This window comes from Limanda limanda, chromosome 9 (genome assembly GCF_963576545.1).
Source record: "Limanda limanda chromosome 9, fLimLim1.1, whole genome shotgun sequence".
Lineage (NCBI taxonomy): Eukaryota > Metazoa > Chordata > Actinopteri > Pleuronectiformes > Pleuronectidae > Limanda > Limanda limanda.
Genome location: NC_083644.1, coordinates 5878423 through 5893038, shown reverse-complemented (window position 1 = coordinate 5893038; position 14616 = coordinate 5878423). Strand labels below are relative to the sequence as shown.

Genomic DNA, 14616 nt, shown 5'->3' with positions numbered 1-14616 from the left:
CTGTCTGTCTGTCTGTCTGTCTGTCTGTCTGTCTGTCTGTCTGTCTGTCTGTCTGTCTCTCTCTCTCTCTCTCTGTCTGTCTGTCTGTCTGTCTGTCTGTCTGTCTGTCTGTCTGTCTGTCTGTCTGTCTGTCTGTCTGTCTGTCTGTCTGTCTGTCTGTCTGTCTGGCTATCTGTCTATCTGTCTGTCTGTCTGTCTGTCTGTCTGTCTGTCTGTCTGTCTGTCTGTCTGTCTGTCTGTCTGTATTTATATATATATCCGTCTCTTTTATTGAAGGAAGTGTAGGTGGAACTAAAGTTAGGGGAACGGCTCCTGTTGCGCACGGAAGACATTACCGTGCACTCAGCTGTCACAAGCTAACTAGCATCAGTTAGCTTCACGTTGACCTCGGTGAGAACAGAGAGTAAATAAATATGATAGTTCGAGGTGAGTGAACTTAAACATGACGTCACTGAGGCTTCAGTTGTGTTTAGTGTCAAAGTGTTCACGTTACACTTTGGTGTGTGTGTGTGTGTGTGTATGTCTGAGGCAGGCTGTAAATACAGAGGCATATGTGTGTGTGTGTCCGAGGAGTAGACTTTATAAAGAGGTCTGTGTGTGTTTGTGTAGATGTGTGTATGCATGCGTGTCTGAGACATAGACTGTATATACAGAGGTGTGTGTGTGTATAGATGTGTGTGTGTGTGTGTGTGTGTCTGAGGCATAGACTACAGAGATGTGTGTGTGAGCTTCTGAGCTGCAAGAACAGTGTCGTTGTGTTACTTGTATTCTGCTGGGCGTCTTACTAAACAGTGGAGCTCTCTCTCTCTCTCTCTCTCTCTCTGCCTCTCTTTCTCTCTCGTCTGACTGTATTTTACAGATGCTCGGGGTCATATTTAGACGACGCCCCCTTGCAGCCCGACAGGTAAACGACCAGTCGTGAAACCTCAGCTTCTCAAACACCATTTCTCATATTCTCTCTCTTTTTTTAAAGGTAAACTTGATTGTTTTTGTTTCTCAGGTGTGGCGCTGGGTTGCTCCTCCAGGACGATGCTGGACCTCGGTCTCCTCGGGACCTCCTGGCCGTGGAGGCGTCTCCCTGCCGACCTGCTGGGCCTCATCCACTCCAGGACCTGGACTGTTGAGACCCCCGGCTGCCCCCTGCCAGGGGATTCAAACCCACCTCTCTCCGTTTGGAGCGAGAACCCAACACTTCCACTCCTCTGCCGTGAGGTTGAAGAAGCGCCCGCAGGCTGAGGCCCCCCCCAGGGAGCTCGACCTGCTGCGCTACGACATGAAGGACTTGTGGAAGGGTCCCAGACCCGCCTTGTACCTGGGCTTCGCCGGGCTGCTCCCCTTCGTGACCCCGACTCTGCTCATGGCCGGGACTGAACTCTACCTCCCCGAGCTGGCCTACGCCCAGCTGGCGTACGGAGCCTCCATCGTGTCCTTCCTGGGCGGAGCTCGCTGGGGATTCGCTCTCCCAGAGGGAAGCCCCGCCCAGCCAGACTGGATCAACCTGGCCAACAGCGTGGTGCCCCCCCTCCTGGCCTGGGTGGCCATGCTAATGAGCGACAGCATCGTCCCGGCAGCCACCATGGTTATCATGGGCCTGGGGGTCTCGCTGCACTATGACCTCTCGCTGCTGCCCACCTATCCCAGCTGGTTCAAGGCCCTGCGCTCCGTCCTCACCGTGGTGGCGTTTCTGTCTCTAGTGGGAACACTTGCCATGAACGGGATTTTCCCAGAAAAGAAATTATTCTCAGAGTAAATTTTTTAAAGAAAATATTTGAAAGTTGAAAAAGTTAGAAAAGAGTTATCTGAGGTCCAGGGTTTTCCATCTGTGTTAACAACTTTCAATCATCACAGTGTTGTTGTTTTTTCATATCAAGCCATTATGTAAAAGCCACTGTGTGTAGAAATTGTAAATGAAAATAAAAATAAACCAGCTTTCACGTTTTACTCTAGAGACAGTGAGTGATTTGAATACCACCACCAGGGGGCGCCAAAGACAAAACTCTTCATATAATTACATTTACGACAATTCTCCACACTTAAATACCAAATAATGCACTTTTACTTTATATACTCTTATTATTTGACTGTAAAGACTGAATATTTACCAGAGCCTGAAATTATGCTTTAAATTAGTCACGTGGGAAGTATCACTGAAACATGCTTTATAATCGGTAACAAGCAAATATTAAGATTGAATTATGGAGTAGCTATAAAAAGCTAATGAGCAGAGCCACTTTTACTGTGGCTTTTGAAACGCTGAGGATCAGACAGAGTCCTGAGGACAGACATCACAGGGGAAAGGCTATTACATAAGAAATTAACTAATCTGTACTTAAGACGCCTGCACACAGAGACACTGGACACAGACGTCTCCAACAGACAGGAAGTACATTCGTTCATATGCAAATATCAATAAAATACACTCAACTTCTCCTTTTATAATGAAATATTTTATTTCTGTAAACACCATCGTCAAATTCACCAAATATGGGGAAAGAAAGGCAAGAGAGTGTGAGGGTGGAGACGTTCACAGACGTCAGAGAATCATCTCATAAGGCACATCTCTACTCCCCTGTTTACCAAACTCAATAAAAAGCTCTAAACAATATTCTCCTGTAAAATAGAGGCCGACACTCAGAGTGAAATCCATTCCCAGAAGACGTGTCTTCTCTCAAACGTGACAGCGAGGCGCCGATGTGTATAAATGGCTTTGTGTTAAAATCGGGACGAATTTACTGAAAGTAAATGAAGCTTTCCAACATTTGGTCAGACCACTTTCACTAATCCCAGAGAACAGACAGTGAGAACATTGTGTTTCCCATTAGGAAGAAGAACGGTGCGATAAGGTGCTTTTTGGTCAAACGTTAAAGGAACAAGTGACAACACGACCCAAACTTAAAAAATTACTTAATTAACTCTTCTACTCAAACCAACAAATAAACCAAAGGGCACAAAAAAGTAAACGTCTCCAAGTGTCTGTGCGTTGAAAAATATCCACATTTTGTTGCTCGGATGTTAAATAAGTCGACCTTGAGAGCGTAGAGTGTAGATAAAAGATGGAAGACACATCTCCACTTCCCCCCCCACCATCCAGAAATGAAGCCAAAGTTGATGAATGAGTGATAACTCCGGAGACAGTCCGCACCCAAGTGAACAGACTTTCTCTGGAATTCTTTCCTGAAAACGTCTACATTGTCGCCCGCTTTTTTCACACGACCCTAAAGCATTAACTTGCACAAACAACGTAGTTTAGCACAGTTCAGGAATCACTTTAAAACTTCTCTCCAGACGACGACCTACAGGTAAACAAGTGAGTGTCCCTCGTATGTAAGAAGGGAAACGTATAAAATAACTAAATTGCCGGCCATACTTTTCCCTCTGGTCATCACAGTGGACTCTATTACTTCTGGATCCCCAGGCCGTCTCGCATGTACTCGTACACCACGTAGCTGATGCTGACGGCCGGGATGACCTTCATGAAATTGGGCAGGATGCCGCGGTAAAGTCCAAAGAAGCCCTCCTTCTCCAAAATCCTCTTCACCATGAGGTTCATCGGCAGCTGCTCGGCGCCCTCAATAGAGGCTGGGGGGGGAGAATCACACCATCAAGGAAAACATGGTTAATCAAACTATATTTGAACGGTAGCATTTTATTCCTTTTACCTCCTTATGCCAGGTTAATGGATTTTAAATATAAAAAATATATCAACTCTGAGGGTTGTTTGAGAATATTTACATCTATAAATATTTAAATTACCTCAAATAAGTCACCCCTTTTTTCATCTTTTGTATAGTAATAAAATAAACTGCTCGCAAACACAACACCATCAGAAGGAAGTATTTATACGAGTTATTTATTATATATATTTATAAACAACAATATTTGCCTTCCCAAGGTTATTCCCAAATGTGGGATGTAAAAAATGTAGAATTACTCAACTGTATCTGAGTACAATTTTGAAGTATTTTTACTTTACCAATTTAAATAATATATATTTTTTAACTATCTTATTTAACCCATTTTACACATACATGATGTATCATGTATGTTTGTATCCTTTACATTTCTCACACATGTCTTTATGAGTTTGTTTATGTGTTTTTTCATTTTATTCCCTTTCTCTGGATAAGCTTGGAAGAAAACTGGCTAAAAACCAACAGTGACAAATTATAAGTTTGCTCATTCTTTATATTCTAAACTAGGATTGTCTCCTCGTACCTTGTGCCTGCATCCGGGTGCGGATCAGAGCCAGAGGGTAACTGGCTAACTGGCCACACGTGCTGGACAAGGTTCCACAGCCGAGCAGCACCAGGATCCCAGGGTTGGCCGAGTCTTTGGCGTAGCGGGACAGCCAGAAGTTCTTCAAGCTCTGAGGATGGATAGACAGAATGTGTGTGTGAGAAGGAAACACAGAAATGAATGGAAGTCTTAGTTTACATATTCTACAGATGAGATTCACTGAACACCACGCACCTCGTACACCGCCAGGTCGATTCCAGCGTAGGGAATGATGCCAATGATATTAGGGACGTAGCCCTTGTAAAACGCCTTCAGTCCCTCTTTTTTCACGATTTTCTTGGCACAGTCAAACATCGATGAGTACTGTCCGGTCTTCCTCAGCGTCAGACGGGTCTTCATCACCTGAACAGACAGAAATCATCACTTTTCTTCACTAGGCAGCATTTTGACTTTTGCCTCTGCGAACAGACAAGCAACCTTTTATAGCAACTGTTAGCGTTTTAATTCTTATATTTGGTAAATTTTATGATTGGACGTCAAATATTGATATTAGTCCTCAAAATAGTAAAGACTATGTCCAAAGTTCAAGTTCCAGTCAAAACCCGACTATTTGTTCCATAATAACAAGGAAGTTTCATGATCTTCTAGAGGAAAAATACATCTGAATTATTTTCCATTGGTTTTTAAATAACAGGCTGTCATGATAATCCGATATTGGCGATAATCGTAATATTAGACGATGTAGAAGATCCTGATGTAGATTTAAAGTGCTTGTTTTGAGGTTCAGAAAACAAGAGTTTTTAGTTTCAGAGATTATAAAGAGATTATAAACTAATGTACACTTATTATACACTTATACACCCACTTAAACATAATTATTATTTAATTCCTCTCAATAGATCCCCCTCAAGCTGACAAACTGGAAATTAAAAGACATCTAGGTCTGTATTTTAATGTATTTAAGGCTTCTTAAGGACGAAGACCCCCTGGAATCCCTGCTGCCCACCTCCATGGGGTAGATGACCGTTTGTGCCGTGGCTCCGGCCAGCGATCCAGCCATGAACCGCTCGTGGGTCTTGACCTTCCCTGGTTCACTGGACAGCATCTTCTTAAACTGATGAAACACAGCGACACGGGATTGAGGCAGAAATACTGAGTGGAAGCTGTTCAGGATTAAGTTAACATACAAAAAGACATGGCACTTTGTGGTACGACTTTACTGTGGGACAATATTGTGTCCGTGCTGCTCATGTAGAATCGACAGAGAGAGAGAGAGAGAGTGAAACAGAATAAGATCAGTGACAGTGAATGTACCTGCTCGTAGGCCATGAACTTAATGGCCGTCTCGGGCGCGATCTTCAGGACGTTGATTCCGTTTCCTCTCCACAGAGACGTCAAGCCTCCTTCCTTCAACATCTGCTTGAAACCACCGACCAGGCTGATTTTATTGCTCTTAGACGAATGCACCTGAAAATAAAATCAAAAAAGGACTTGAAATTGGAACAATCATTACTTTTCAAAAGAACTGCACTTAGTATGTATGAGAGGCAGCATTAAAAATAATAGATAATAAACAGGTTAATCTATCTAACTTTGGGGGAGAAAAAAACTTAAATTTTGGATCCGGACAAAATGGTAGATCAACAATTTATTTAACTTTCCCTCAACATTGTGATATCGAAATTTCTTTGATATTTCCACAGATTTCCCACAAAATAATTAATAGATCTTCAAGAAAAAAGAAAACCAAGCATGTTTATGATATCTATGTGTGTGTTTGTGTGTGTGTGTTTGATTCAAGCATAAATAGTGACTTGAAATGTGGTTTCATGAGGGGCCCGGTGACTCTAGTTCAGAACTCACCTGCATGAAGACCTTCATTCTGTCCAGCGGGGCGGTTCCTGTCCGGGACACAGCGCCCGCCATGGCTCCAGCCGCCAGCTGCCTCCACCAAATCCCAGTCGTCTTCTCCTCCTCTGTGAACTCGTCTGGGATGGAGAGACTGTCCCCAATGTCCAGCACCTACCCACAATGCAACAGAGTCAAATCACAGTCAAGGATATTCAGGACTCTCAGTCAGTCGACTCTCACACTGATGCCTGAACACAAGCTGTTTGTTCCCTTTCTGCCTCAACACATCATCTGTGTGTATCTGAATGTTCACCTAGAAACTAGAGCCCAAGAATTTTCTAACAATATTAAAGTGATACATTTTAAAATGTAAAAAAAAAAGGAAAAATCTAAATAAATGTGGCAATGATTCCAAAGATGTCGTTTTTAAACCCTTATAATAAAGAAATGTAATTAAGGCCTGATGTATATGGTTTAACAATAAACTTTATTATGACTATAAATAAAAAAAAACACAAATTTAACCAAATATATACAGTTTGAATTAAGATAAAAACATATTTCTTAATGTCAAATAGAAACATGTAGATCTGAAGAATGCTCATCATTTTGGAATAGATTATTCTGTAAAATAACAAAAATAACTAAATGTCTATGAAAGGCTCGTATCGACCATAATCAAACATAAGCATTAATTAAAAGTTGGTTGTGACAAAGATAAATACTGATACTGGGACATTTAACTGCAAGTGCATTGAGACAACACTAATTCTAAATGACCTGGAAACCTCGGAGTCATTTCTCCCCTGCAGTTTCTAGGGATTTACTTGCTGACACAAACAACAATATATTCATGCTGATGAATCTATGACCAGGTGGAAAACTCAAAGGGTCGATACAGAAACCTACCATGTCCACCTCCACCTCATAGATCCCCCCATCGTCTTCAAAGTCGAAGAAAAACCAGTTTCCCTGGTTCTGCTGCTGCTGCTGCTGAGGCTGCAGCAGCACCCTAACCATCTCCCCCCCGATTTAGCTGCTGATCCAGTACGGTGCTGCACAGACTCTACAGAACCGGACCCGTCACACGAGTCTAACAGTCAGAGGGTCTGCAGGTCTGCAGGTCCCGTCCGGCCCGAGGTGAGAGACGCTGCATGTGGAGGGACACCTCGCGCTCCCTGCCTGTGGCTTGTCCTGTTCTAGACTCACTTCCTCTCTCCTCGACCTGTTCCAATCCCATTGACCAGGCTAATCCCCCCCCCCAACAGGTCAGACTGAAATTAGATTATCTCTGCCAAGATTAGCATCTCCAGGTTTATTTAACCACGGAGGTTGGGCCAGTGACCAGAGGCAGCAAACGTCAGAGATTAGCCATTGACTGGAACTGGAAGTTGACAATTAGACCTGTCACAGAGATAGTTCCATTCAGTCGATAATCTAAATTTAAACATCCTGCTGAAAAATTGACCTTTTACTGGTTTAACGAGCAGCAGAAAGTTCAGGAGAGAAATATCATGTTCAGAGAGCTCTCGGTTGGCATGGTAACAGTCGCATCACTGGTGTTATAAATATAACCACTTGTTTTATTTGTAGCTACTTATAGAACAACCTCTTTTCCCCTGAAAGTCTCTCGATGACAAAGTCAAGTCAAGGTTCTCCTCCAGTGTCGACCTTGATTTCTCTAAGTAAAGACTGATCACATATTCAGGAGTTAAAAACCCTTCAGTCTCCTCCTTCTCCTTCTCCTCCCCCTCCTCCTCCTCCTCCTCCACCTCCTCCTCTACACCACCTTTTCTCACCTCTCCTCTGAAAATGAATGAACGTAATCTGCTGACGGCGTCGAGGTTCTGATCTGTTGCCAAAGTCCTCGGCCAAATCCAGTATCAGCTGACAAGTCTCTTTCCCACTTTCCCCTGTGGTGCAGTGGATCCGAACACGAGGCCGGACGCAGACGACAGGTTGGATGAGGAACTCTTCTGCCTCCATGTTGCTTCCATCTAGACTTAAGACTTATTATTCAATTTGAGAACCGACTGATATGCAGGTTACTAAGCTTCAAAATTACACGTCCACACCATGAAACTGATCTTCACTCTGTTTATCCTCTCTGTCCTGAACTTGGATCGGTGGACATTATCCTGGTCTGTGCACAAAATTCTAGAACTTTTTAAAGCTAAGAAGCTAAAGTAGAATTCGCTCTGAAGCTGCGAACAACCAGGAAAAAGTAACAATTGATGTTAAATTTGTCTTAAAGACTCGTCAGGGAGCGGATTATTGATTTGGTACAAGAACAAACTCTAAAAGAAACTGCAAGACATTTCCAGATTCTTCACTCTGGCCTGAAACAACAATCATCCAACCCAACTGATGATGAATGTCCTGGGGTCCATGCTGAGTTTCATACGAGGGAGGAATGAGTTTGTGATATTAGAATCCAGTATTGAACAAAAACTGCCTCTGACACAATTCACTTCCCATCGCCAGGAGGAGTTCAACCAGGTGTCATGTTTCCATCACTGCTGATCAGAGCCAGAGCTGAAACCAACCCGTCAACTGAAGAATCACTTGACCCGGGATTGAATGCTGATTGGTTCCATTGCAGACACAAGCCATCTTTATGATCTGCCTTCTCTCTCACACACACACTGAGTCACACTCTTACCGTGGAGTGCTTCCAGTAGCGGACGATCTCCTGCAGGTTGGTGGCTGGGTTAAACAGGAAGTGCTCCCTCCACTCGTTCCAGTCCACAGTCATGGTGCCATCCCCGTCGATACTGGGCCACAAAGAGACACAGAAGAAATGTTATTTGGAACTGGACCAAAGACTGTATTTAAAGTTGGATGATAATGAAGCTAGAGCGTCTCGATAGCCCCCTGGTGGCTGGTTGCAGTATAGGTCATTACCCCCTGCCTCCTCCATGATAGTGGATTGGACATTGACCAAACTAATACACCTTCCAGCTCTATTCTAACATGAGCTCACTCACACATTATCCAGAGTCTGAAAAAGGGAACTGGCAGGGAAACCCTTCAGAGATTTTTACGGAACAACTGACTCAGACATTTGATTTCTCACATACAGGCCGTGTCAAACATTTTGGGAGAATGTCTGGGGTTCAGTGCAGGTCGGAAAGCAGCTTATGTTTGTCCCGCCCCTGAGACCTGCTGGGATTGGCTGCAGCTCCACCCCTCACAAGACTTACAGGATAAACGGTACAAAGATAATAAATGTATTCAAACCATGTCTCTGTTCTATCAATCAATCTCAGCCTTTGATGTGTATTTCCTTCCTCTGCGTCAGCTCAGCAGAGTTACACAATCATCAATTATTCGTTGGTTTTCAAACTGTCTGATTCACAGTCATACATGCACGTGCTGCGTCACTTCTCTTTCCAGGTCTCACTGTCATGTGAGCATTTGCACATCAGCAGCTTCACACTTTGTTTATGCAAATACACGACACACTGACACAGCTCATCTGCAGGATCCTGGAGTGACTTGGTGAGACATAGTGAACAGGATGATAACTCCCTGGAACATGTTCATGCACATAACAACAAGGTGATTAATGTTGGAGTAAAAACCACAGATCCTCCTTCATCTTTATCTGTTTAAGACGGATTGTATTGCTTCTGAGGAAGCTACATGTTGCACATGAGCAGATCCAAACTCAAAATAGCTTCTCAATATGAACTGAATGATTTATCTGAGTGTCACACACCCTGATGAAGGCATTCGTGTATTCTTAAGCGTCAATCCCATTTAAATAAAAGCATTTAACATGACACAATACATATATTCCCTCATGAGCACCAGTGGTTTGAGGGACACCAGTAGAGCTCCTGCCACCTCTTTCTTTGACCAATTTATTAGTTGTTGAGTTATCACCTAAACAAATATTGTAAATATTCAGTTTTTTAATTTAGAAAATAAGCAGCAATACCTTTGGAGGATCTTCTCTGCTTCCACTTTGCTGACATCCATCCCCAGGTCAGCCAGAGACTGTTTAATCTCCATGAAGTCAATTCGACCTGTGGGAAATAAAAACACAGAAATCCTGATGTTTCCCACAAGAATAATTCAGTGTCACCAACATGGCGTGTTATGTTTAAAATTCACAGTATTCAACCGGTGAATTTATATTATTCATTCCTAAAATAATAAATATAAACATTTGCTCCACCACACCATCGTTGTTTTTGTCCAAGCTCTTGAAGGTCAGCCGTAACTTCTTCTCGTGATCCTTCAGGTACTTGGAGAACTCGCTGAAGTCGAGTCCGTCATCTTTGTCTTTGTCTCCTGAAGAAACTATTTTCTGAGAAAAGAGAAGAAGAATATTATCAGAGCAGATTCTTCATGTTGAGCAGCAGCTGAGTCAGATTCTAATCTGTCCAAAACCATTTCTACTTTGTTGCCAGTTGGTGGCAGAATAACGCTGAGAAATATCTGCACCCACTTCCTGTGTAAACCTCATGACCCAATTATCTGTCATTATCTTCTTACATAGTTTGTTCTGTTGCTGTTTTATTTTGTGTTTTTTGCTTTAACTATTTCATCTCTGACTTTTCCCCTCATGTGTCAAGTGATCTGTGCAGTAGATAAAGATTGTGTTTGTTTGTAGAGGAGCTGCACTTTACTGTTTTATACATAATGTGATGTCATAATGCTGATCAAGGAGATCAGATGAAATAAAAATCACTAAGAGATCCATGTGTGCATGAGGGAAATCATACAGAAACTAGAATGTCTCTCAGTAAGAGCACAAACCTCCAGCAACGGCCAACAATCACACACAAGATCGGCTGGTTAGGGGAAATACAACAGAAAAAGGAAGTGGTCTGATAATATTCGTGATTTATTGCGTCCACCTCAAGATTATGTTTGTTTGTTAGTTTAGTTTTAAAACATTTTCCTTAATTTCTCAGAAAATAACTCAAATAATATATCAGGCACGTTTAGGGGGTTGATCTGTACGAGTTTGCAACTTGGTACAAATCCAAATATAAATGCTGATCTCATGAGTTTGAATGTGGTTTCAATGGGAATGTTAATAACTAGTATTATATTAATAGATTACGATGTTAATAGTTAACTTTGTTTATTAAAGATAACTTTCAAAGGCTGATTTAACATGAGCCATTAGGAGTCTACTGGTCGAACGAGGCAGTTGTAAAAGCATTTATTACCTCTGGATCATTTCACTATCACACAGTAGTGACCTGTCCCTTCCTCCCTGACTCAGACTGTTAGAGTTACCAGACTCCCTGATGAGACAGAGGAATGCAGCATTATATGGTTACTGAAGGTGGGACCGTCCGAGTGGCAGCTCACACCTACGCCTGCAGACTGAACTTTGAGTTTTGGTCCACCTTGGCTTCACCCACCCTGCTCTCTTGAAAAAGCTGAATGAGAAAAGCCTGAGGCAATGAAACACAAACTGAGGTTGTAGGTTTGAAGAGCCGGTCGTTCACAGGATTTAGCTGCACAAGTGGATTTCTACGGAGGAAGATATATTTCCACTCCTGTCCATGTATTTATTTGTTTGATTGCTTTGTCAGCAAGATTAAGCAGAAACTACTGAATGGATTTCCACATTCTGAGAGAGATATCTTCAACAACATCTACATAGGAGCCGCAGTTTTCAGTGCACGTCTGTAAGCAGCTATAGTGTCAGTTTATATCATCATCTAAGAATAACTCATGCGAGACTAATACTTTATAGAGGCATTGTTATTGAGAGTTAACATGGAGGAGCCTGTTCTCTGCTCAGGTCCTTCAGGAATGCAGTAGTGCAACACACAAGTTTACAACTTTCCCTGTAGGGCCTATGTGAGCACTCGTACAGATATCTTTATGAAGAGCATTTAGGGAAATTATTAGCCGTTATTGGCCGTTCATAACTTTCAGACCTACGTCCAATGGGCTTTTTATGCGTTAAGACCAAATTCAGACTTGTTCGAATTAGGATTATAGGGTAAGGGAATAGGGAACACATGACAATGAGTGCCCCAAGATACAAGTAAAAGGTTGTATTTGTGTGTGTGTGGGGGGGTGTGTTCCAGGTATAACTCATGTTGTGGGGACCTAACTCTGTTTACACGCCCACATTATCTGGGATTAACTTCCTTACGGGGACAAAATCCAAGTTGGGTTTCTCTATTATTCTAAGGTCTCGATCTTACTATGTTAAGTGACTTGAGATGAGATAGATAGACAGATCGATCGATAAATAGATAGATAGATAGATAGATAGATAGATAGATAGATAGATAGATAGATAGATAGATAGATAGATAGATAGATAGATAGATAGATAGATAGATAGATAGATAGATAGATAGATAGATAGATAGATAGATAGATAGTGATATGATTTGACACTGTATAAATAAAATTGATTGGACATAAATCATTAAATTCAAGAGAAGAGGTTAGGTTTAGGTAAGTAGAAACTATGCATTGTGTCTATGTGGGTGTGTGTGTGTGTGTGTATGTGTGTGTGTGTGTGTGTGTGTGTGTGTGTGTGTGTGTGTGTGTGTGTGTGTGTGTGTGTGTGTGTGTGTGTGTATGTGTCCACTGTCTCCATGGCTCTACCTGGGCTGCTCCCCTCCCAGTCTGGATGCCCATGGCGGCCAGTCCAGCCTTCAGCTCGGACACATCCACCTTCCCATCTTTGTTTGTGTCCAGTTTGGAGAACAACGTCTCGTACGAGCTGGACTCATCTGCGCAGCGACAGTCCGTGAAGAACAGCTTCCTCACCGCCTGGTACATCCTGAGAGCTGCGGAGGCCTCACACACACACACTGACAGACACACACAGACTCACACACACACTGACAGACACACACTGACTCACACACACACAGAGATTCCTGTGGCTTGCACTTCTGGTTTGGAGCAGCCGGAGGATTGAAGACAGATCCCCGCAGTGCAGCTTAGAGAGAGGAGGTGGAGGAGTGGTCCTGGTCCCGGGTCGTGGTGCTAGGGGGGTCCCGGGGTCGTGGTGCAGGGGGGTCCGGTGGATAGAGGATCCTCTGCGGGGAAGTAGGAAGCAGGAGGCGGGTGAAGTGGCTCGATCTACTGCGCCGAGGAGAAAAAATGGGTGGAGAGAGTTCGCCTGAGGAGACCTCCTCTTTCAGTGTGCACACTCATTATAGAGACACACCCTTCAACAAAAACAACACACTAAACAGACACACACACACTGGTACACAGATATTAGTGCTTTAATCAAAAAGCTTTTTGACTTAGAAGTTTATTTAAAACAATCCCCCTTTTCAATGCATTTAATACAGTTTCTGTTGTTATGGTGGTGTGCTATTACACACACACGCACACACAAACAAACACACACTTATTGCTTGGATACACAGTATTAGTGCTTAAACTGGTTTTATTCAAAGTCTTCTTCTTTCCATTTATTTGATACACTTCCTGTTGTTGTGGTGTTGTGGTAACACACACACACACACACACAAACACACACACACACACACACACACACACACACACACACACACGTTGTCTATAGATGCATCCTCCCTGCCCCCACAGTGGGCTCCATGGTTAAAGTTAAAGTAAATCTGTTTTAGTTCAGTGAGTCACACAGGAATCTGACAGCTGCTCCAAGCAAAACTCAGCCCCGAAAGATGTTAAATGGGAGGGGGGGGGGGGGGTACTTTACTTTGAAGGAGACAGGAAAAAAAGAGGAGGATTGGGGAGGGAAGGAGGAGAGGGGGTTCTTAATTCAAATTTTCAAACATGGGATATAGATTTATTACATTCAAAATTGATACAATTTCCTCGAATAAACAATGTAACAGGAAATACAAAAGGAAACAAACAATTATTATTACTGTGGTTGTAATAAACTACTATTGTAACGTGTGTATTTCACATCAGTGTCAGAGAAGTTGCTGGTTTGTTCCACACGATGGCGACACATGTTATGTAACAGCAGCTGGTTTCACTTTGTTGTTGTCTGTCCTGCTGTTGTCATCAGTGACCACCAGGGGGCGAAAGAGGCAGAAGGATCTTTTTCTTTATGCACAAACCGAGAAGGCGGGATTTTCTTCTACTACAGTCAAGGTAACATATGACATAATGCATCCGTTTAAGTCACACTTATTTCAAAATAAAAGCACGTGAAACAGAAACTCCAAACACTGACATATGCCTCATCTTTTCTCCCTATTTTGTCAACTTGTTGTGCAACAACATCAAAGCACATTCCTTGTCTGCTGAAAACGCAACTTAAAATTACAGAACATCGTGTTTTAATGGCGTGTAATCAAACTTTGACACCACGCCACGGTCACACCGTGTGATTAAAAAAAAATCTGTCAGTCAGTTTTTATCTCCATCTTGTTGTGATGACACTCATCTCAATTTGAAGTTGATCCGATGAAAACCCTGGTACAAGTGTATCAAAGAAAAAATGTGGAATATGGCCAAAATGGCCACTAAATGCAAAATAGCAGGCTTCCTGTTGTGTTTTTCCAATTGCACCAAGAGACTTTTTTGTTTGTC

At 42.6% G+C, this 14616-nt stretch overlaps 2 protein-coding genes across 2 annotated transcripts; one reads left to right on the top strand and one right to left on the bottom strand.

Moving 5' to 3' along the window:
* The first annotated feature begins 342 nt into the window (after positions 1-342).
* Positions 343-1938, top strand: LOC133010680 (transmembrane protein 69-like). Its single transcript, XM_061078289.1, has 3 exons — positions 343-426; positions 860-904; positions 1001-1938. The coding sequence occupies exons 2-3, from the start codon at positions 860-862 to the stop codon at positions 1748-1750; spliced, it is 795 nt and encodes a 264-aa protein (XP_060934272.1). The 5' UTR covers positions 343-426; the 3' UTR covers positions 1751-1938.
* A 487-nt stretch (positions 1939-2425) lies between these two features.
* slc25a24 (solute carrier family 25 member 24) lies at positions 2426-13062 on the bottom strand. The gene is made up of 11 exons (XM_061077998.1): positions 12682-13062; positions 10276-10402; positions 10031-10118; positions 8750-8861; positions 6100-6258; positions 5551-5703; positions 5243-5350; positions 4471-4638; positions 4216-4366; positions 3402-3579; positions 2426-3293 (listed from the first exon to the last, which is right to left on the bottom strand). The coding sequence occupies exons 1-11, from the start codon at positions 12856-12858 to the stop codon at positions 3269-3271; spliced, it is 1446 nt and encodes a 481-aa protein (XP_060933981.1). The 5' UTR covers positions 12859-13062; the 3' UTR covers positions 2426-3268.
* Positions 13063-14616: the final 1554 nt, after the last annotated feature.